The sequence below is a fragment of the Canis aureus genome, chromosome 33 (genome assembly GCF_053574225.1).
Source record: "Canis aureus isolate CA01 chromosome 33, VMU_Caureus_v.1.0, whole genome shotgun sequence".
In the NCBI taxonomy this organism is placed as follows: Eukaryota; Metazoa; Chordata; class Mammalia; order Carnivora; family Canidae; genus Canis; species Canis aureus.
Window position 1 is genome coordinate 29,351,962 of NC_135643.1, and position 21,557 is coordinate 29,373,518.

General features: G+C 38.9%; 1 protein-coding gene and 1 pseudogene across 1 annotated transcript; both read left to right on the top strand.

Moving 5' to 3' along the window:
• The first annotated feature begins 8,664 nt into the window (after positions 1 to 8,664).
• On the top strand, positions 8,665 to 8,737 carry LOC144304399 (small nucleolar RNA U3; annotated as a pseudogene).
• A 1,409-nt stretch (positions 8,738 to 10,146) lies between these two features.
• Positions 10,147 to 20,927, top strand: OSTC (oligosaccharyltransferase complex non-catalytic subunit). The gene is made up of 4 exons (XM_077882259.1): positions 10,147 to 10,365; positions 13,976 to 14,069; positions 15,861 to 16,058; positions 20,567 to 20,927. Exons 1-4 carry the CDS (start codon positions 10,227 to 10,229, stop codon positions 20,583 to 20,585), a joined length of 450 nt encoding a protein of 149 aa, XP_077738385.1. The 5' UTR covers positions 10,147 to 10,226; the 3' UTR covers positions 20,586 to 20,927.
• The last annotated feature ends 630 nt before the right edge of the window (positions 20,928 to 21,557 follow it).

Sequence of the window (21,557 nt, forward strand, 5' to 3'; positions counted from 1 at the left end):
GGTGGGTGTAGGAAGGAGTAGAGGGAGAGGGACATGCTGAGCATGGAATCTGAGGCAAGACTTGATCCCACGACCCTGAGATCACTACCCGAGATCATGACCTGAGATCACGACCTGAGCCAAAACCAAGAGTCCAACGCTCAATCACTTAAGACACCTAGGGACCCCTGAAAGTATTTACTTCTGTCCCCAGTCCAACCCTCACTCCAGGTGGCCTAATAATATCTGAACATACAAAACCCATCCTTTGGCACAAAGCTTTAATGTACATAAAGGTGTGGGCCTTGGAATTAGCAGGCCAGTGATCTGCCACTTTCTGACTGTGGTAACTTGAGCATTTTGCCTAATCTCTGTAAGCCTCAGTTTCCTCATCTAAAAATGGAATCAACAACACCTATTGAATGGATTAAATAAGACAACCTAATACATCTTCTGTGTATAGTACACACTAAATGTTGGTTGCCTTATACCTCTAATCTTCTGCTCTTTTTCTTTGGAAGATGGCTCAGATCTTTTCCAAGGAAAACTACTTCACTGGTGGGCTCAATCCACCCACTTGAGCCATGACCCCGACTTTGCTCTGCTCCTTAACATCTTCCCCTCCTCTGCCACCTTCTGTCCCACTCTCTACAGAATTTTCTTCCCTTATCTTATGCAAATGTGCCCAAGTCCCACCATCCTTAAAAGTCCTTCTCTGCTACCACCTTAGCTGTCCTCTTCCTTTCCTACCCAGTTATGTTAGAAGGAATAAGTTCTATGTTCCTTCACTACTATTATTTTTAAAATTCCTATTTTAACCTTGGCCTTTTTCTCCACTGACCAAGGTCCCCTCCTGGAGAGTTCTAGAACAATAGTTCTCATCAGACTGATGGCAGGACCTCAGCCTTAAGCTCCATGAGAGGCATTGAGTGGGTTGGCGGTGACGGAGTCAAGCACATATAATCAGAGTCCTTGGGAGGAGGCAGCTGTGCTCTACCCTGGCTCTTGCTATCCATGGAAGAACAGCTTGACCTTGGCCATTTCCCCAATCTTCTCCTCCAGCTCAAGGAGAAGCCTTCTTCTTCAGTCTAGCTCTTGGATTCAGCAACAGAGTTGCCTGGGACCATTATTACACATCTCACTTTCATCAGAGCCCTTTCTTTCCAGAGTGCCCAAGTCTCATATCCACTTGTTGATCATATTCACTTGATTCAACCTGTGAAATATTTTTATAGTCTTTACATTACCATCCCTCCCTCTTCTGTGTATTCCCACAGCCTATCCCATGCCCTCATCATCCCTCACCTGGTCTTTTTCAATGAGGTCCTGAAAGGTCTCTTCACTTCGTCTTTCTGCTGTCCCCTCCATCTTTCAAACATACAACTGATCATCTCAATTTCAAAAATCCTTCAATGTTATTAATCTGTCATTTTAGAGAAAATCTAAGTGTATCATGGCATCAAAGACCCTCCACCATCAGGTTCCTTCCTTCCTTCTAGAGTCATAACCCCAGCCATTTCTTCTGTCATATCAAGCCACTCATCTTCCTTTGGACTTCTCCACCTCTCTGCCTTTGTTCAGCCTGGTTCTCATGCCTGAAAAGCCAGACCCTTGGGTAATGTAGCTACTCCAATGCTCAGCTGAAATGTGAGCTCTTCTGGGAGCCTGCAGTTTCCTACCTGCAAGAATGAGTAAATCCTACTTCAGGACTCTCTAAGAAATTGGTCCAGAACTCCAATAAACATGCACTTCTCAGACAGCCCTGCATCGATTGTGTGTGTGTGTGCATGTGTGTGTGTGTGCATGTGTGTGTGTGTGTGTGTTTCTCATGATCAGAATGACAGTTTCTTGGGGCAGGAATCAGGCACTAGTTATCTTGTAACTCCTCCACACCCACCCCAGCACTTAAAACCGAACTTGTTTCTGCTACATTCCTGTAAATGCTTGATGAATGAAGGAAGAAATGAATGACGAACACATTATCATCACCAGCACTTCCCATTTCTCCTGAGGAAAGGGAAGAAGTGAGATTAGGCCGATGCTTTCAGAGTACACCCACAATTTCCACAAAACAGATATTAAAATATGGAAAGGATCTTTGAGATAGAAAAAAAAAAAGAAGGTAATAATGAACAAAACAAACTAAATTTTACTTTTTATCCGGTTACTTACTTCTCTCTAGTTAGCAGTAAGGATAGCATCTTGATTAGCATCCTGAGATTTGTTCAGTCTCTTAGAGCACCTTGGAAGGGTGTGTGGGTGGCTCTGTCAGTTAAGTGTCCGACTCTTGATTTTGTCTCAAGTCATGATCTCAGGGTCATGAGATGGAGCCCCACATGGGGCTCCACACTCAGCGGGGAGTTGGCATAAGATTCTCTCTCCTTCTCCCTCTACCCCTCATGCTGTGCTTTCTCTCTCTCTCTCTCTCTCTCTTAAATCAATCAATCAATCAATCAATCTTAAACAAATTAAAAAAAAAAAGAGTACCTTGGCTGTAATGTGGAGAGAACTGGGCCAGGAGATGGTTGGGTCTCCACTAAAAAGTGATAGTGGAGTTGGAAGAGAGGGAACAAAACTAAAGAAACTTCAAAGAAGTACAATTGTTAAGGGGATACAATGAAACATGAAAAGAGATTGAAGAGCCAACAATTCATTCATTGGTTCATTCAACTAATATTCAAGGAGTCCTCCATGTGCCAGCACTGTGGAGGTGCAAGGAATTCTGTGGTGAAAATACTGTCCCTGACTTGAAGACACTGCGTTTCTGATACCATAGATGGCTTGGCTGTCTGCTGGTGCATAGTTATGATCGTCCAAATACTCTTACTTAGAATGGAAACAATTTTGGGAAGTTTATTATTTATCCCTTATAGAATACAGCAGTGAACAATACCTGTGTAAAGGCAAAATATACTCATGAAAGACCAGAAAGAATATATCTGCTATGTTCCAACATAATATTATTTTTATTTATTTATTTATTTTAAAGCTTTTTTTTCTCTTGGTTTTTTTTTTTTTTTTTTGCTTTTTTTTTTTTTTTTTAAAAAGGATTATTTATTTTAGAAAGAGAGAGATCTCACGGCAGGAAGGGCAGAGGGAGGAGAGAAACAGACTCCCTGCTGAGTACAGAGTCTGTTGGATCTCACGACCTTGAGATCACAGTCTGAGCTGAAATCAAGAGTAAGCCACCCAGGTGCCCCCATAATACTATTTTTAAAACTTTATTTTGATAACAAAAGTACTATGTGTTTATTGTTGAAAAGTGGGAAACACATGCAGTCTCAAAGAAGGAAAAAAATCTGTATCCTCATCGTATGAATATTAATCACGTTATGTCCCTCAGACTTTTTCAATGTACAGTGTCTAGAAAATGCATACAGTAACAGATGGGCCAATTTATACAGACAATTTTGTGGACTGATTTTCATTACTTTAGACCTATTTGGAACATCTTCCATTTCAGAAAATAAATGGCTACAGTATCATTTTTCATGGTTGCATAAGTATTCTACTACATGGATGTTTCATAATTCACTTAATTAATCCACTAATTTTAATGCTTCAGAAGTAACTAATGATCAGGTGCAAATTTATTTCACTAGCTTAAAAAATAATGTCTCTTAAAAATAATAATATGTTTTGAGGCCCACACTAATTGAGAACTTCACAGTGAGAGATTCTGGGAAATATAGTTCCAGCATAGCTAAATTGACACAATACAAATCCACCACAGTCTATCCCTTACCAGTATGGTATCCACATATAATTTTTGAAATATATATATATATATATATATTAAGGATTTCATTTATTTATCCATGAGAGACACACACACACACAGAGAGGTAGAGACACAGGCAGAGAGAGAAGCAGGCTCCATGCAGAGAGCCCGATGTGGGGCTTGATCCCGGGACTCCAGGATCACGCCCTGGGCTGAAGGCAGGAGCTAAACCACTGAGCCACCCAGGCATCCCAATTTTTGAACTATGTTTAACTTACGTTTCGAATAAGAGCAATAGCAACAATATGCTTTCTCCTAACATAATGTAACTATCCCTCAGACAACTGTAACCTGCTCTCCCCAAAGAGAAAACAAAGTCCTTTTATTTTTGGGTGAGAATCAGCCCTCTTCTAGAGAAGAGAATATCCCTTCTTTGATGTCCAGTAATTTACATAGTGAGAGGTTAAAATATTATCAACAAATTTTATACTATATGTGGTAGGAGAATGGAAAACAGAAAGAAAAAATATTGGTTAACATACATACAAATATATTCATATTTAAAGAAGGAAGAAATACTCATAACTATCACAGTGCTTTTTTCTACAACTGCACACATCATCGCAGCTGGTATTTATAGTTGCAATTTTTCACTACTGATTCCATACTCCTCTCACACTCAGCGAAAACTATAGTTGGTTGTAGTTCTTTGTCTGCCAGAGTGACCTAAAACTTAATTCCTAGAAGGTCTGAGCCATTACTGGTCCTGCCCTTACTGAGTTGTTGTTTTCCATGGATTTTAATCATAGAATATGGGGGCACTAAGAGGCACCTTGGGGGATCTCCTGTATCCTAGACATATTCCTCCTTAGTGCCATTTTGTAGTGGCAACCAAATTTTCCCATGAACGTCAGGCTCAAACCCGCTAGTCAATATAGCACTCCTTACTTGGTTTTTGGTTCACTGACATGAGGGCACAGAAGAGGTGAGGTGATGGTCTCATCTCTGTTGAATGGAAACATTAATGTGTCCCTTGGTGGAATTATTCCTTTCCTGGCACTAAAACTTCTGGACCAGCAAAGCCCAAAGTGGTAGGGAATGGGAAGCAAAAACCTCACTAGTGCATCACTAGAAGTAACAGTGAGAGGAACGGCTCCCACTTCCTATACTTGACTCCTGGACTTGTGAATTCTAGTTCTAAGAGAAACAAGCACATGTATTGATTACTGATTTATAGCACATGCTGCATCTTGGGAGACATTGTTTTAGTTCCAAGAGGCATTGACATTCAGCTGGCATCATAACTGAGTTTTCAAAAGGCCATCCTACCATTCCACACAGCTGCTTTAAGGTGATGCGGCACATGCTAAGACCAGTGAATTCCATGAACATGAGCTACAATTCATTTGTTGTCAAGTAGGCTCCTTGGCCAAAGCAATGCTGTGTAGTATACTATGATGATGAGTAAGGCATTCCTTAAGTCCACACAATGATGATTTTTGTAGCAGCATGGCGGACAAGGAAGAAAAATTCATATCTACTGTAAGTGCCTATTTTAGTAAGAACCAAGGGCCTACTGATATAATTAACCTACACCAAGTGGGTGGCTCAGCTTTCTGGAGGATGGTGCCATTTTGTGGGCTCATTGTTGATTTCTACTATTGGCAGTTTGGACACTGAACAGTGGCTCTAGCCAGATCAGCCTTGATGAGTGAGAGTCCACATATAACCCCTAACCCTGCCGCCATGGCCACTTTGTTTGTGGGCTCACTGGGCAAAGATAGGAGTGACTGGAAAAAGAGGATGACTAATGTCCACAGAATAGATCATCCTATCCACTTGATTACAAATATCCTTCTTTACATGTGTTGTTCTTTGGTGAGTATGCAGATGGGGCACAAATATCTTTGCACTTTGAAATTTATGAGATTTTTATTCATTTATTCATGAGAGGCACACAGAGAGAGGCAGAGACACAGGCAGAGGGAGAAGCAGGCTCCATGCAGGTAGCCCGATGCGGGACTCGATCCTGGGACTCTGGGATCACGCCCTGAGCCGAAGGCAGACACTCAACCACTGGGCCACCTAGGCGTCCCCAACTTTGAAATTTAAAGATAGGTTTATCTCCAGACCTCCTCAACAATTTTCCCATTGTGTTACTTCTAATTCCCTGGCCATCCATCCTGCTAAATAATTAGCCATTGCCCATGAATCGCTATAGACCTGCAACTCTGGCCATGGCTCCTTCCAGGCAAAATGTACACCAGGTAGACTTTAACATTCTGCCCATTGGAAGGATTTTCCCTCATTACTTCCTTCAAATGAGGATCCCTCTATGTGAGGCTGTTGTGCAAAGTCATTTACTTTCAGGTACTGTTAAGCACATTTGCAGAACCACCTGTAAAACAACCCCTCCCCCTTTCTCCTTCAGTTAACTGGTCATAGGGCATTTTCCACAATGTCACAGATGTAGGTTAGGAAAGTCAATGTGGCAGGGATGTGGGTCATGTGCATTTGGATTATTTCTCATGCAACTTAAACGTATTTTTTAAGATCTACATGAGCCTGATCTCTATAACTTTCTTTTTTTTTAAGATTTTATTTATTTATTCATGACAGACACAGAGAGAGAGGCAGAGACATAGGCAGAGGGAGAAGCAGGCTCCATGCAGGGAGCCCGACGTGGGACTCGATCCCGGGTCACCAGGGTCACACCCCGGGCTGAAGGCGGCGCTAAACCGCTGGGCCACCGGGGCTGCCCTCTATAACGCTTTCATTTGATGATGGAATGCTGCTGTGGACACCCATATTTATGGGCTAATAGGTCAGACAATGCTAAATTGGTGATGGAAGGTACCTTGTTGACATTGGTTAATAGCATAGTGTCCGCTAAGGTCCAATGGCAAGCCAGAAGCTACTTCTCAGTGGCGATATTTATCTGCAGAGGATGGCATAGGTTTGCTGCAAAACTCTAGGGCTTTGTGCTATGATTCATCTAAAGGGGCTTGTCAAAAGCTCCACAGAGCAACCCTATCTGCCACAGACATTACAAGTGACATTGGATCTGCTGAGTCATATGGCCCAAGTGACAGAGCAGTTAGCTCAGCAGGCTGGATTTGTTGCAGAGGCTTTGCTTATTCTGGGTGCCCCTCAAAACTAGTGGTTTATTGGATTACTCATTAAATAAATTGGAATAACATGGCCAATGAAGTCACTACATGATTAAACTTACTTTAATCTGATGTTGTTCTCCAAGATCCATATTTCTTTTAGAAGGACTGAATTAGCTAACTCATTGGGATGTGGTAAGAATTGCCACTCTACATCTTTCAAATCTTTGATGGTGGCATCAATCTCTGCAGTCACCTGTTTTGTTTGTTTTGGTATGTAAACATAGTTCTACTGGTTCCACTTAGTCTTTCCTACCATAAGAGCCCTCACTCAATGGGTCAGGAAACCAATGTGGGGATCTTCCATATCCGAGTATGTTTATTCCAACTGTACATTTCAGAATTATTCCCGCATTCTCACTGCCTCTGGAAGGAGACAATGAAAGCAGTGATAAAAGGAAACTTATTCCATGCATCTCTGGTGCTACAATGGGCAGGTGCCTATGTTTCACTTATGAATTTTAATTTTCAAAATTTTAAATAATGACAATGATAACAACAAAATTCACAATCTAATATTGCATTAGAAAGAGTTTACTTGGGATCCCTGGGTGGCGCAGCGATTTGGCGCCTGCCTTTAGCCCAGAGCGCGATCCTGGCGACACGGGATCGAATGCCACATCGGGCTCCCGGTGCATGGAGCCTGCTTCTCCCTCTGCCTGTGTCTCTGCCTCTCTCTCTCTCTGTGACTATCATAAATAAAAAAAAAAAAAAGAAGAAAGAGTTTATTAGAATGTAGGGCATAGATCTGCCTGGCACAGAGTTGCCACTCAATAAGTACTTGGGGAAACAACCATACTCATGCTTATACAGAACCCAGAGGGAAAGAGCATAGTTCACAAGACCCTCAACACAACTGCAAAATGTCCTTGTAAATGAATCTGGGCTGAAAGTATATATTATTATCTGATTTAAAGAAAAACCAAAGCTACTAATTTCCCCCCTAATACATGTGCAAAAAAAAAAAAAAAAAAAAACTAAAGTCAGTGGAATTAATAGTCTTGGTAGGTCTAATTTTTTAAAATTTGGTTAAAAACATATTTGTGGGATTTTCCTTCTTTTGACCAGCAGAGCCATTCCTGACTTTAAGGCTTTTCATTAATATTTCTACATTAAACATGAAAATCTTTGCAGATATCAGTTTTATGTTCTTTTCTTCCTTGAGTGTAGATTTGCTTGTGCATAGTAAGAATTAGTCATTTTTGCTTTTATGTATAAATAGCTTAAAATGATAGACTCTACAGTATATAATGTTTAAATCTATGTTTCTTCCAACATTTGTCCTTCTCCTTGTATATAATATAGAACATCTATATATATATATATAACATCATCATGCTCTAATGTCCATGGTTATGTTAATTATTTCCTTGGTTTTCAGCTACAGAGTTTATGTTGTGTTTAACCAAAACATTTTCTGCAGAAATATTTTTGGTTAGGACACAGATGAAAACAGATATACATTTTTATTCATAAAAGGTTTTTTTTAAAAAAAAATACTTGGCTTATAGAATATTACAAATCCAAGTTGGAACATATTTCAGATTTTAAGATGTTAAAAATAATAGTGAATTGATTTCTGAAACAAACTCACATTTTGGAACAGAGTAAAGATGTGACAGTAATAATTCAATACAGAGATGAATGTGAAGCTCTGACTAGGTGGTTTTATTCTTTACTACAAAATGTATATGTTTAAAATTTTTAGTTTTTTTTCCCCCACAACACATATAGGATTATTTGGTCCTAAAATACAAAGGAAGAAGGTTAAACTTGTCCCATCTTAAACATCTCAAGATTATACTTTCAGGGATCATTTCTATAGTTTGTTACTAGAGAAGTTTGTCTGAATGTGTAGCCTTCTCCTCTTAAACATCTCCAATCATATTTCCATTCACAGCAAGTGCCTTCAGGTCTCATCCCATCACAGACTATACTATACTTCTTAAGTCTCACTTCTCAAGCTTCAGTTTTGTCATATGTAAAATGCTGATAATAGTATTTAATAGTATTTACCTAATAGAGGTGTCATGAAGATTAAAAATAAGAACCAGTGTAGATCATTTAACACAGTATATGCCAAGCAGGGGTTAATTAATGTTAGTTTCCCTCCTGAAGCTATAAAGGGAGCTTAAAACTTTTCATTTCTATGTTTTTCCTTATTTTTTCAAGGCAACCTATTTTTAATTTTTCTAAAGTTTTTCTTATCTATACAATTATGGGAACGTCAGAAATATTCTGCTTTGCAATGCCCAGAGAAACTTCCTATGTATAAATACTGGTTCGGCTGTAAACCCACTTCATTATTGCTCATATTTTGGAGATGGGAGTTTTAAGAGAGAAAGAAACCAGGATGATTTCAAGATTTTCGGTCACAAAGATTTTACCATTTATGAAGATAGGGATGGCTGTGGGAGAAGCAAAGTGGAGGCAAGAACACGTGTTATTTAAAATAGTATTTTGGTCACGTCAAGGTGTATCAGCTTTAGGCTGCCAGGGAGACGTCCTCGAGGTTTTTGACGCATCTGGACTTGACATCTCAAAATTCTTGATATTGTTTCAATAATTATTAATAGCAATCGTTATTTTTACTGTCTCCACAACTACATCGGGAAGTAAAAGTTTAGCAACTAGGGCTTTCTCGGGCTCTTGAAAAAACCGCTAATAGAAAATGCAGACCCCCCCCCCAATAAATAAAATAAATAAATAAATGAAAGGAAGGAAAGAAAGGAAGGAAGAAAAGACGAAAAGGAAAGGAAAGGAAGGAAGAAAAGACGAAAAGGAAAGGAAAGGAAAGGAAAGGAAAGGAAAGAAAAGAAAAGAAAAGAAAAGAAAAGAAAAGAAGAGAAAAGAAAAGAAAAGAAAAGAAAAGAAAAGAAAAGAAAAGAAAAGAAAAGAAAAGAAAAAAGAAAAGAGAAAAGGCAGACCCTTCCAAACGTTCCCATTCATCCTCCTGCTCTGGGAACCTAGAGCGCCCGCGCCCAATCAGCTTCCAGCACCGGCGAGTGGGCGGGGCTCAGAGAGATTCGGTCCCCTCTGCTTCTCCGGCTTGGCCACGTCTGACGCCCCGCAGGTCCTGGAAGGTACATAAATCATCCTCCTAATCATTGGCAAGGCTTGAGCTCCTTATTCAAATTCATGTTCCGCAGAGCTTAAGAACACATAGCTTAAAATCCCGTTGTGTATCGGTTCTTCATAGTTTCTCCTTTTTCTGATGGTTAGACAAAACGGCCTTCTAGAGTTGCGGACCTGCCAGCCTCTTCCCCGCGCACGCGCCGTCGACCGGGAGGGGCGGGCCTGTTTCCGGGCGGCGCGTGGGGCTTGAGGTCGGGAGAGAAACCCCTGCCGCCACCAACATGGAGACCTTGTACCGCGTCCCGTTCTTAGTGCTCGAATGCCCCAACCTGAAGCTGAAGAAGCCGCCCTGGGTGCACATGCCGTCGGCCATGACGGTGTACGCTCTGGTGGTGGTGTCTTACTTCCTCATCACCGGAGGTAACTCGGGCTGGCTCGGGCCCGAGAGGCGCTGAGACGCGGAGAGCCGGCCCGCCCCGCCCCGCAGGGAGTCTGTCCCGCTCTCAGCCCCGGGGGAAGCATCACTGTGCTCTCGATCTTTTCGGAGGGTGGAGGGAACTTCTGGGGTCTCAAGTATTAACGGCCCAAGGGTTTTATTTGCCCTCACGCCGCGTTGTGCGCGCCGAGAGGCCGCTCGTTCTCACGGTTCTCACGCCCGTTGCCTTTCCGCACCTCCAGCCTCTGAGCCTAGGGATCCGAACCGATTATATAGTTTAAAGCCCAGATCGTCGCTCTCTTTATCGCCCGCCGTAAGTTGTTTTTAACCAAGATCCTGGAGGAGACTAGTCTTGTCCGTTCTGCTTCCATGGTTGGTCAAAAGGGGCTAGGGACTTTTACCTTATCTTTGTCTACAGTCCCTGGAACGTTGGAAGAGACTTGACATCCTCAGGTTCGTTGGCTCACACCTAAGGACCAGGTGTTGCTTTTACCACCCCCCCCCCCCGCCCGATCAACAATAAATATCATTGGAATCTTCCGAGTCCACGGTTTTGATCACTGTTTGAGATTGGAGAGTTAGATTCGCAGAAGGTGTTTATTTCAAAAGGCAGAAGTCGAGAATGTAAAGAATTAGAGGAAAATAGCAGCTCCGTTAAACACTCCAGAATGTCTTACCCTGTTTTAATTTCTTTAAAATTTTCCTCCCCCAAATAAAAAGTTGCAAAAGGGGGCGTTGTTTTGTATAGTGATGAGTTGGCAATCCGGCCACAGTCTTCCAGCCAGCACCCTTTCAAAGCCCCACAGATTTCACCATATACTCAAGTCGGTTCTTCTGTACTTTTCAGATTTTCGGAAGTGGAGTACTTAATCTGGAAGTTATAAAATGGAGACTTTACAGATTAGGGACAGCCAAAGATGGGGTTCCGTTTTTAAGGGAATAGCCACAGGCACTTTATTTTCGTAGATGTGAAAAGAGTTGGTACCGAAGAGGGAAGACTGAAACTCTAAGAGCTTGGGACTAAAATGCATCATTGAATCTACCACCTAACCTCCAATCTAGAATAATGATAGTTAATCTGTACTCATTTAAATAAGATATATTTTAAATATTTTTTATATTGGTAAGATAGATCCTAGCATTAATATTAACACTTGCTTGGCACATTAATAGGTACTGTATTGAACAAATGAAATTTAAAATGCATGTGATTTAAAAAAATAATAATAATAGATTCTTCCTCTGCTTTGAGCATCTGCTAGTCTCTTTCTCCTAACCCTTACCTCCCCTTGGAGCCTGAGTCTTTGTCAGAAGCCTCACAGTTTTCCTTTTGTCCACTTAATTCCTGTTGATTGTTGTAATGGGGAGATTCTCCGCTCCAACCCCAGGGGCAGATTGCAAAGGACACCTTTTAGTGGCTAAGGCCATGAGTTATCTCATAGAAGGAATTGGTTTTGCCACTGGAAAGGAGTCTCTTCTAGAAACTGTGGGTGTACATCTATAAATAAATAATATTTATTGTTGAGAAATATTCAGCAAACTGCATTGAGCACCTGTTAAGTTCCGGGCACTAGGTACTGGGGACTAGTCAACGAAACATAAAGACGCTGCCCTCCTGAAGCTTGTAATGTTCTGGGTGAGACACGTTAAATGTCACAGAAGTCTTTTTTTCCACTGCATTATTTTTTCCATTACAAATTAATAGAAATTAATTCCATTCGTTGGAGGGAAAGAACAAGAAGTTACGAGAAGATAGTGGGAGTTACGAGAAGATAGTGGGAGTTGGGATTGGAGGAAAGGAAATACTAGGGAGAGGGAAAAGAATGGACAAATATGGAACCAAGAGACCAATTAGGTGGGTTTTTGTAGTTAATTGAGACAACTAGGTTGGTGGCAGCAGAGATGAAGGAAAATATGAAAGGTAGTTGGGAAGTAGATTCAGTAGGTCTTGATACATTGATTGGATGTATGAATTGATTGGGGAGAATGAAGTGTGAAGGAATCTTTTAGCATCTGAGTAGGTTGGAAGGGTCGTTTTTTGAGATTGAAGATATGTAGGGTTTTTTGATGGGGATTGGTGAACAAGAGGTCACTTTGGGATATGTCAAGTTTGCAGATAATGAGTCTAGAATTGAGAAAAGAAGGCTTGTTGAAAGTTGATTAGTAACAGATATTTTTTGAAATCTTCTCATAAGCCAGATATTGAAGAATATAGAGGAAGTCCCTGTTCTTAGCTTACATCTAATTCTACTGATGCTAATGTTATTTGATAGATATTGGCACATTGGCCATCATTAATCATTAGCACATGGAATTGAAAACCCTGGAAAGGGCTAAGTTCAATTCGGGAGAGAATGTAGAAAAAGAGGACAGTGGATCAACCCTGAGGCACGCCCAGTGTTTAGTGGAGAGGAGACCCTGCTAGAGATGTAACAAAACATGGATAGGAGTGTCACAAAAACCAGTTTTCCTCTCCAAAAAATGGATTTAGTAAACTGGATTTAGTGGCACTGGGAAGCCTCCTAAGATAACTGAAAAATGTCTGTTGAATTTGGCAACATAGAGATTATTGGCAACTTTAGTAAGAGTAAGATCAGTGGCAGCTGATGCTAGGTTGGAGTGAGCTGAAGAATGAAGGCTAAGTGAGGAAAGGGAGAAAAGTTTGCAATTTTTTTTTTTCACAGAAGGAAGTCTGACTTTGTTTCAAAAAGGAAGCGAAATAGGATGTTAACTAGGAGGGTCTGGAATCAAGGGAAGGAGGATGTGGGAAAGGAGAGATTGAAAATATAGGAAGGGAGATAGCCAACAATCAAAGTCTCTGACAAGGCAGTAGGGTAAGGAGTCCTGATAATTGCAGAAGGAATCCCACTTTGATAGGAGGAGGGACTCTTTCTTGCAGCTGGAAGGAAGGAAGGTAAGGGTGGATGCAGATGCCAGTTTGTCGGAATTCCTATGTGATTGCTTTGTTAGCCAAAGGTGAGGGAGACACAGTCTTACTATGCTTAAGAAAAGCTGGAAATGATGTTTTGGAGAATGGTAGAAAAAGTGAAGAATAGATGTTGGCTGTGGGAGATTGGAAAAACAACGTTGATGGACGTTAGTACTAATAATCATAGTGACATCGTGACTTAAGTGATGGGCATAACATTAATGAACACAAATCTCTAGAATTGCTTGTCTGCCTATTGGTATGATTTAAAAATGTCTCCTTTTATATATAAGCAAGAAAATTTCTCTGGTTACCTCTCAATTGATAGAAACATCCAAGCATATATGGAATATTTTCTTGGACTAAAATATAGCCTTTAATATTAAATCTTTATTGTGGAGTAATTCTTGAGTATTAGAAACAGTTACTGAATGAATTTATTTTATGAAATATCTCTTTTAGACATAATATTTTAAAATAGTGAGTTGAATTTTTGAATAGTTTATCTAAAGTTTAGGAAAGTAGCTGGGCTTCACTTGATTATGATAGTATATCACAGCAGTCCTATTTAAATATAAATGAACCTTTAGAGACAAAACAGAAAATTCTGATCCTTTTTAAAAGTTAGGAATCCAGTCTTATCTATACTCTTGTCTTTCATGTAGGAATAATTTATGATGTTATTGTTGAACCTCCAAGTGTTGGTTCTATGACTGATGAACATGGACATCAGAGACCAGTAGCTTTCTTGGCCTACAGGTAACAGTTACCTTTCTGAATGATTTGGTGGGAAGGAAGGTTGCTGGGGTATGAGTGTTTTTTAAAAATACAGTGAAACCTATGGATCATCTGCATTTAGATAATAGCTGTTTTAAAATGCTAGATTCAGAGATGGCAGGAAGTGGGCAAGATTACAAGTATGTTATTTGTATTAGGAAATAAAATACTTGACAGTGATTTACACGATCACTTATTTGAAGGAAGATGTTGGTATAAGTACATTTAGACTGTTCTGAGGATCAGCAAACTGCGTGTACCTGTTTATTTGTAAGTAATGTTTTATTGGAATGAGGCATGCCCATTTATTTATATATACTGTCTGTGGCTGCTTTCAAGCTACAGTGGTGTGACACAAACCATGTGGCCTGCAAGCCTAAGACATGTACTATCTGGCCATTTAAGAAAAAAAAATCTGTGGATCCCTGGGCTATATTCTTAGATAAAATAACTTTTTTGAGACTTGAGTGTTTCATTTCAGTACCGAAACACCATTGCAGTGTGGTTTGGTTCATCAGAGCAGTGCTTATCGTATTGCTTTCTAAAATCCACTTGGTAACTGCCTGCCAAACATAGCTATATATTTGCATTTACACTTATTTTAATGCTATCCCATGTGTAGAATATTCCTGAAAAGATTATTGTGATTCTCCAGGAGTAGAGGGAATCTAGATGATAGGAGATCTTGGTAGGGGAACCCTTCATAGTGCCATCATTGACACGGTTGGGATTTTGAGCCTAGTGCATATATTGTGTTTTCACTTAACGCAATTAGCTAACAAAAAATACATACCTTTGTTACATATACCTATGTATAAATTATCCCTTTAACAGAGGAATTTGCTCTTTGGGGATCCGTGAGCTCACAATTTTCAAAGCTCTCTATTCCCAGAAAAATTGGATACACATATATAAAAAGTTTATGTAGAATTTTAATGATTTATAGATTTTTAGAGATCCTTGTGGGATTCATGAAGCCCTAGGTAAAATGCTTGCTTTTAAAATTTTCTCTTTGAAAGAGAAAAGGTTTATTTATTTTTTTAAAAATATTTATTTATTGATCTTAGAGAGCACATGCATGCACTTTAAAAATTTTCCCTTTATTGATTGATTTTTCAATATTTGCGTGCATGCACACACGTAAGTGAGGCAGGTAGAGGGAGAGAATCTTCAAGCAGACTCTGCTGAGTGTGGGGCCCCATGTAGGTAGGGCTCGATCTGAGATAACCCATGAGATCATGACCTGAGTCGGATGCTTAATCAGCTGAGCCACCAAGGCACCCCGAGAGGTTTATTAATTCTTTTAAAACTTCTAGAAACATTTCTAACCCCCCCAAAAAAGTTTCTAACCAATTCAAAATATGAAATTGATAATGGAAATTTAAATACCATAATTTTTAAAAGCTAAACAAAAGTTCTGGGTAAAGGGTTCATATACATACACTGGCTTTTTAAGCTAATAAAATATCAGCATTAATTTTACATAGACAGTTGTATTAGTTGAGGCTTTAAAACATTTTGAACAAAAGCTCCATGAAGACACAGATTTTTGTTGTTGCATCCCCAGGACATAGAATAGTGCTTGATATGTAATAGGCCCTCAATAAATTTTGTTGACACAAATACACAGAAATTTGATAAAATAGTTGTAAGGGTAAGAATGAAAAATTAGCACCAAAATATTTTAGCAGAAATAGGAATTTCAATCTAAAAACAAGTTTTATTTTTCTGAGAATTTTCATTTATTGTTTTGCTGTGGTCTTTCTTTTTCAGAGTAAATGGACAATATATTATGGAAGGACTTGCATCCAGCTTCCTGTTTACAATGGGGGGTCTAGGTTTCATAATCCTGGACCGATCGAATGCACCAAACATTCCAAAACTCAATAGATTTCTTCTTCTATTCATTGGATTCGTCTGTGTCCTATTGAGTTTTTTCATGGCTAGAGTATTCATGAGAATGAAACTGCCGTAAGTTATTAAGAACTTTGTATAGTCCATAATTTAACTTCCATTGCAAGTTGGTAAAATAGTTACTTGGATCACATGAAATCATGGGAGATTTAATATTTGTGACTTGCTCAAGGTTATAGCTATGGTTAATAGTAAAATTGAGACCGGTATTTCTTTTTGGGTATTATCTCCATACTGTTATTTTGCTATAATATCACTGACCACTGACTGGAGATATTGTTTCTTTAAATTACTTTTTGGTTAATCTATAACATACGGAATTCCAGTAGTAATAGTGATAGTAGGGAGTATTTTCAAGGCATTAATTGTTTGTGCTCTTTGAATACTGATATGAGGAAAACCCATTAAGCCTTGGACAGGAAGGCAGGAAGGGAGTTACTGCCTCTCCAAAAATACAGGAAAAGGATTTCATATATATATCTAATTCTAGGATTTAAATTTTTAAGGGAAGGAATTTATGTTTCCAGGCCTAATATATATATATATATATATATATATATATATTACGTATATACGTATATTGTAAAATTATATATATATATATATAAGATCACTCTGTTAGATCACAATATATATATATATTAGATCACAATATATATATATATAGATCACAATATATATATATATTAGATCACTCTGTTTCAGAAAATATACAGTACCTTTAGAACAAAAAAATTGATTTTATGTCAACTTTTATAATTCCATTTGAGATTGTTAATTTAAAATGTGGACAAGTCTGATCACATTTCCCTATATTCTGATTTCACCTATGGATGTATTAGTAACTGCAGGAACTTTGGGCAGACATACCATACAAAAATTGGCTCTTAGTAAATTCATTTCTTAGGGAATATGTTAAACATCAAGTGTCAACTATACTGATTTCTTAGAACTGATACTCCCTTATTTTATTATAAGAGACATTAAAAGGGAATGTAGGAATGTGTATGAGTTTCACAGTTCACCTGTTCTGTGGCTGCACGTGTCCATGGTCTGGTCTGTAACACATCTGAAGTGGAATGGGCAGACTTCCCCTGGAACGTCAGAAATACTTATCCTGCAGTTATGGTCGCATCTTAGCAGGGTGGGAAAAGAGAGCAGTGTTCTTTATCAGCTGAATATCTGTGGCCGTAATTTTCCTTCAGACTCCTTTACTGGTGGCTCTTATTTTTGTCTGGGGAAAATAGTTTTGGACTTTGGCTAAATTGTATGAAGAATTAGGTACTTCAGCGTCCTCTTTTTGTTCCTCTTTTTTTTCTGCCTCTATTGGAAAAGGTGTATTGGTGTGGAAGAGGCTGAAATTTTCCATAGCAAAACAAGAGAAGGGGAGGCTCCCAGAGAGTTCAAAAGGCTACTACAAGTTAACCAAAACACATGGACCCTTTGGAGGCATAGAGCAGAACAGGAGTGGGCTGGTTTTGCCCATAGAACCAGATTTATTTTTATTTTACCAAGCTTCTCATTCTTCCTTACGGTTTTAGGTCCTCTCCTTAGGCATATGAGTGCTTTCCTTTATAGCTCAGGCATTTGACTTGTAGGAAAATAGAGCTATCTACTGCTAGAAGAAGATGTAGAAAGTGCTTAACTCCCTGGATTGCCTCCATCTTACGGTTTCCATTATTTTTTATTTTTTTTTAATTTTTATTTATTTATGATAGTCACAGAGAGAGAGAGAGAGAGAGAGAGAGGCAGAGACATAGGCAGAGGGAGAAGCAGGCTCCATGCACCAGGAGCCCGATGTGGGATTCGATCCCGGGTCTCCAGGATCGCGCCCTGGGCCAAAGGCAGGCGCCAAACCGCTGCGCCACCCAGGGATCCCCGGTTTCCATTATTTATGTCAGTATTTGTCTTCTTGTCCCCATTTGTAGACCAGCGTCTACAAATTGCTGACGAAGTGAACAATAGGAAATAGGGTATATTCCCCTTTAATATAATCTCCCAGATGTAAATTATATTTAGATTTAATCCAAACAGAACAGTGATCTAAACAGGTAACTATTTCTTCCTGTAAATTGTCATGCAGCTAAATCTAGGATTTAAATTTTTAAGAGGAAGGAACTTACGGTTTCTTGTTTGATATGATTTCTCATCTGCACCTCCTAAAGCCTGGTACTTTGGGTGTGGAGTGGCAAGAAACAATGGACAACTTTAGAAAAGAAAGGGAAGCAACAGTATTGTATTTTCTGGAATATCTGCAAACCCCAAAAAAGGTGATGAGCCATGTCTGTGGGCCTTGGTGTTACACTCAATAGGACCGTGGTTAGTACCACCAGCAAGAAGGGGATATGTCTGTCTTCTTGCACACAAGTTATCTTTGATGTTTCAACATATATAAATAATTTGATGCATAATAAGTGGAACAACAATAACAAAAAGACATTAAAAAACACCAGTAACCAAGTGTGTTTTCAAACCAAATAAGTTGCTAGCATCGGAGATAAAGGGTGGCTATGCTATAAGATTTCATCATGATAACATCCAGGGTTGAAGTCTTTCACAAAAAGTTTGATACCTTTAATAAGAGGAATCTTTAAAAAGGAAGAAACAATAGGAATGAATTGGTACTATCAGTTTTATATTTTCTGATTTATGCTTTTTTAGAGACCTAATGTCTCCACTACAGATATAATTTTACAAATCAAAGCCTGGCTTTATTTGATGCCTTGTCTTTTGTAGAATCATGGACACTAATAAAAGGAATGACCGTTGACTATTTGCATATATGACAGTACATTTAAAATGAAAAATCAAATTTTAGTGCCTGATATTTTTATGGTACTAATACAAAGTTACAGAAAAGCAGTTTTCATTTTGAAAATAAAATTTTTCTAATGTAATTCATAAGATAATCTATGTGGAATTGTGTGTGTGTTAGGCACCTTTTAAATGTGCACAGGTTTGGGACACCGGGGTGGCTCAGCGGTTGAGTGTCTGCCTTTGGCTCAGGGCGTGATCCCGGTCACGAGATCGAGTCCCACATCGGGCTCCCTGCGAAGAGCCTGCTTCTCCCTCTGTCTGTGTCTCTGCCTCTCTCTCTGTCTCTCATGAATAAATAAATAAAAATCTTTTTAAAAAAATGTGCACAGATTTAAAGAAATAACATTTGGATACTGGGTGGAGCACTTTGGTAAAAATTTGTACTTGGTTCTTCTGAAAAATATGGTCGTTCAATTCTCTTTATTTTTCACTATTAGGGTAGTTTTGATCTAAACACAGAATTGTAAAAATTAAAGAAATTAAAGATGGCATGCTATGTCGTGATATGATGTCCTAAAATTAGGCAAAGTGGTTGGGAGTGGAGGGATGGGTTTCCACTTTTAGGCAAGGCTGTTATAAAGCTGTATAAATAGTCTGTTGAATAGATATTACCCAAATGAGGACAAAAGGCCTATTTTATTTTCTGTTTATTTATTTTTAAAGATTGGTTTATTCATTTGAGAGGGGGGGGGAAGGACAGAGAAGGAGAGAGATTCTCAAGCACATTCCATGCTGAGCGTGAGCCCGAGACTCAGGGTAATCCCACAACCCTAAGATCATGACTTGAGCTGAATCCAATTTCTGGATGCTTAACTGACTGAGTCAGCCAGGCACCCCCAAAAGGCCTGTTTCAGTCAGAGTGGCAAAAATTGCCTTTTTAGCAGTCTGAGGTAGTGTTTATTAAACTTGATGAGAAAAGCTAGGGCGCTCCTGCATAGGTCCTAAGATCATAGGACCAGTTCAGAGACGAAATTCTAAAGGGCGGGGGGAATGAAAAATAAATGTAAGAAAATAATGACACTTTACTTAATGTCATATAGGGACTAGCAGAATGCAAATACCTGATTTTTCTGTATAATTGAAACTTAATTCTACATGTACTAAAAAACTTTATCTTAATCCTTTTTGATAGGCCACTTTTTAAAGTGTTTTATTGTTCCTGTAACATTCACATTTGTATTTAGTAAATATTTATTATTTGATAACTATTAATTGCTGGACACTGAACATTAAGCCTGATTTTTACTTCTTGACTTAGGGTCCTTTTATGTGTGTACTTAATTAGACACAGCAACACTTTTCAGTTTTTTAGTTGATTTCCTTAGTGTCACCTGCTATTTCTCCTTGTTACTATCGTATGCCTGTTGTTCTTTTCTTTCCTTCGCCTTCTTCATTTTGTTGTTAATTCTGTGATTTGAGGAAATAGATAACCTAGCTGCGTGCTTGCACTTTAAATCAGTCCTGGTTGATGGCTTAACTTTTTAACTGCCCTTGCTATTTGTGAGTCTCTTTTCATCTACTTGTGGGTTTGGGACATGTTGGTTTGTAACTCTATCCTTAAAAGGAAGGGGGAATGGAACGGAAGCCTAGTAATGTGTATATTTATTAGGGAGGCAAGATATGAAATAAAACCATAAGAAATTACACAATTATATTTTCAGATTGTCATTTGATTCATCATAAAACTTGGGCGCTTTGAAATGTTGCTTACTTTTCACTTTTTATGTTTATGAATTTTATTCCTACAGGGGCTACCTGATGGGTTAAAAAATGCCTTTTGACAAGAAATCCGTGGATATTGGATTTGCTCCTGTTAATGAAGTTTTAAAGGCTGTACCAATCCTCTGATGTGAAATATGGAAAAAGAGTGAAGCAGCAGAAAAGAAGCATCTCGTGAGAAATAGGAATCATATTAAAGCTTGAACTAGAATGTCTTCTTGGTATCAAAGAGACAAATTTCTCACAGTATTTCTCCTGCTGGCCTGTACTGACACACCAATGATGTTTAGTGGCATTTTTTTCTTAGTTTTTCATTTCTTAAAGAAAATATACTCCCATTTCCACAACTATAATATTGAATAAAGTGATTATTTCTTATAGCCCCCTTAACATTTTGTGGAGATAACATTTCTGACTTTCAAAAATTAATGTAAAATCAGGAAGCGAGATCCCATAAGCTAAGAACTCTGATCAGCTTTACCTATGGTGCTTTGCCTTTAAACAGTGTGACAGTACATTATTCAGATATGTGTGAGACTGTTTCTGCACAATAAGATGTATGAAAGGAGCAGAAATAAATAATTTTTCTAATTAATATCTTTTATATTTGTCTTTTATGAGACTGACATGCTACCCACTGTGCCAAGAAGGCCACTTATATATGTGATTTAATTAACTGGTGATATGAACTTCGGTCTATAATTATTCATTCTTGTGACCCTTAAGCTGCTGTTAGTAGGTCTAAGGTCTCACAGTGTAGTTGACTGGTGGTCTTGTGAGGTCACAATTCTGTATCCCTGTAAGTATTCAAGTACGGGCTGCCTATCTATGTCAGAGTTGTTGGAAATGTGGTTATGTGAGATGAAAACTCCCTTCAGACATTCATTTTCAGTAATTAACACATACCTAAAAACCTCTCTATACCAGTCTGGTTTTACCTAATTTCTTCTAACCAGGCCTTTTGGATCTCCCTTACTGGCTGTGAACATCACTTCTCTGGTGGCTCTGTTAGTTCTTATC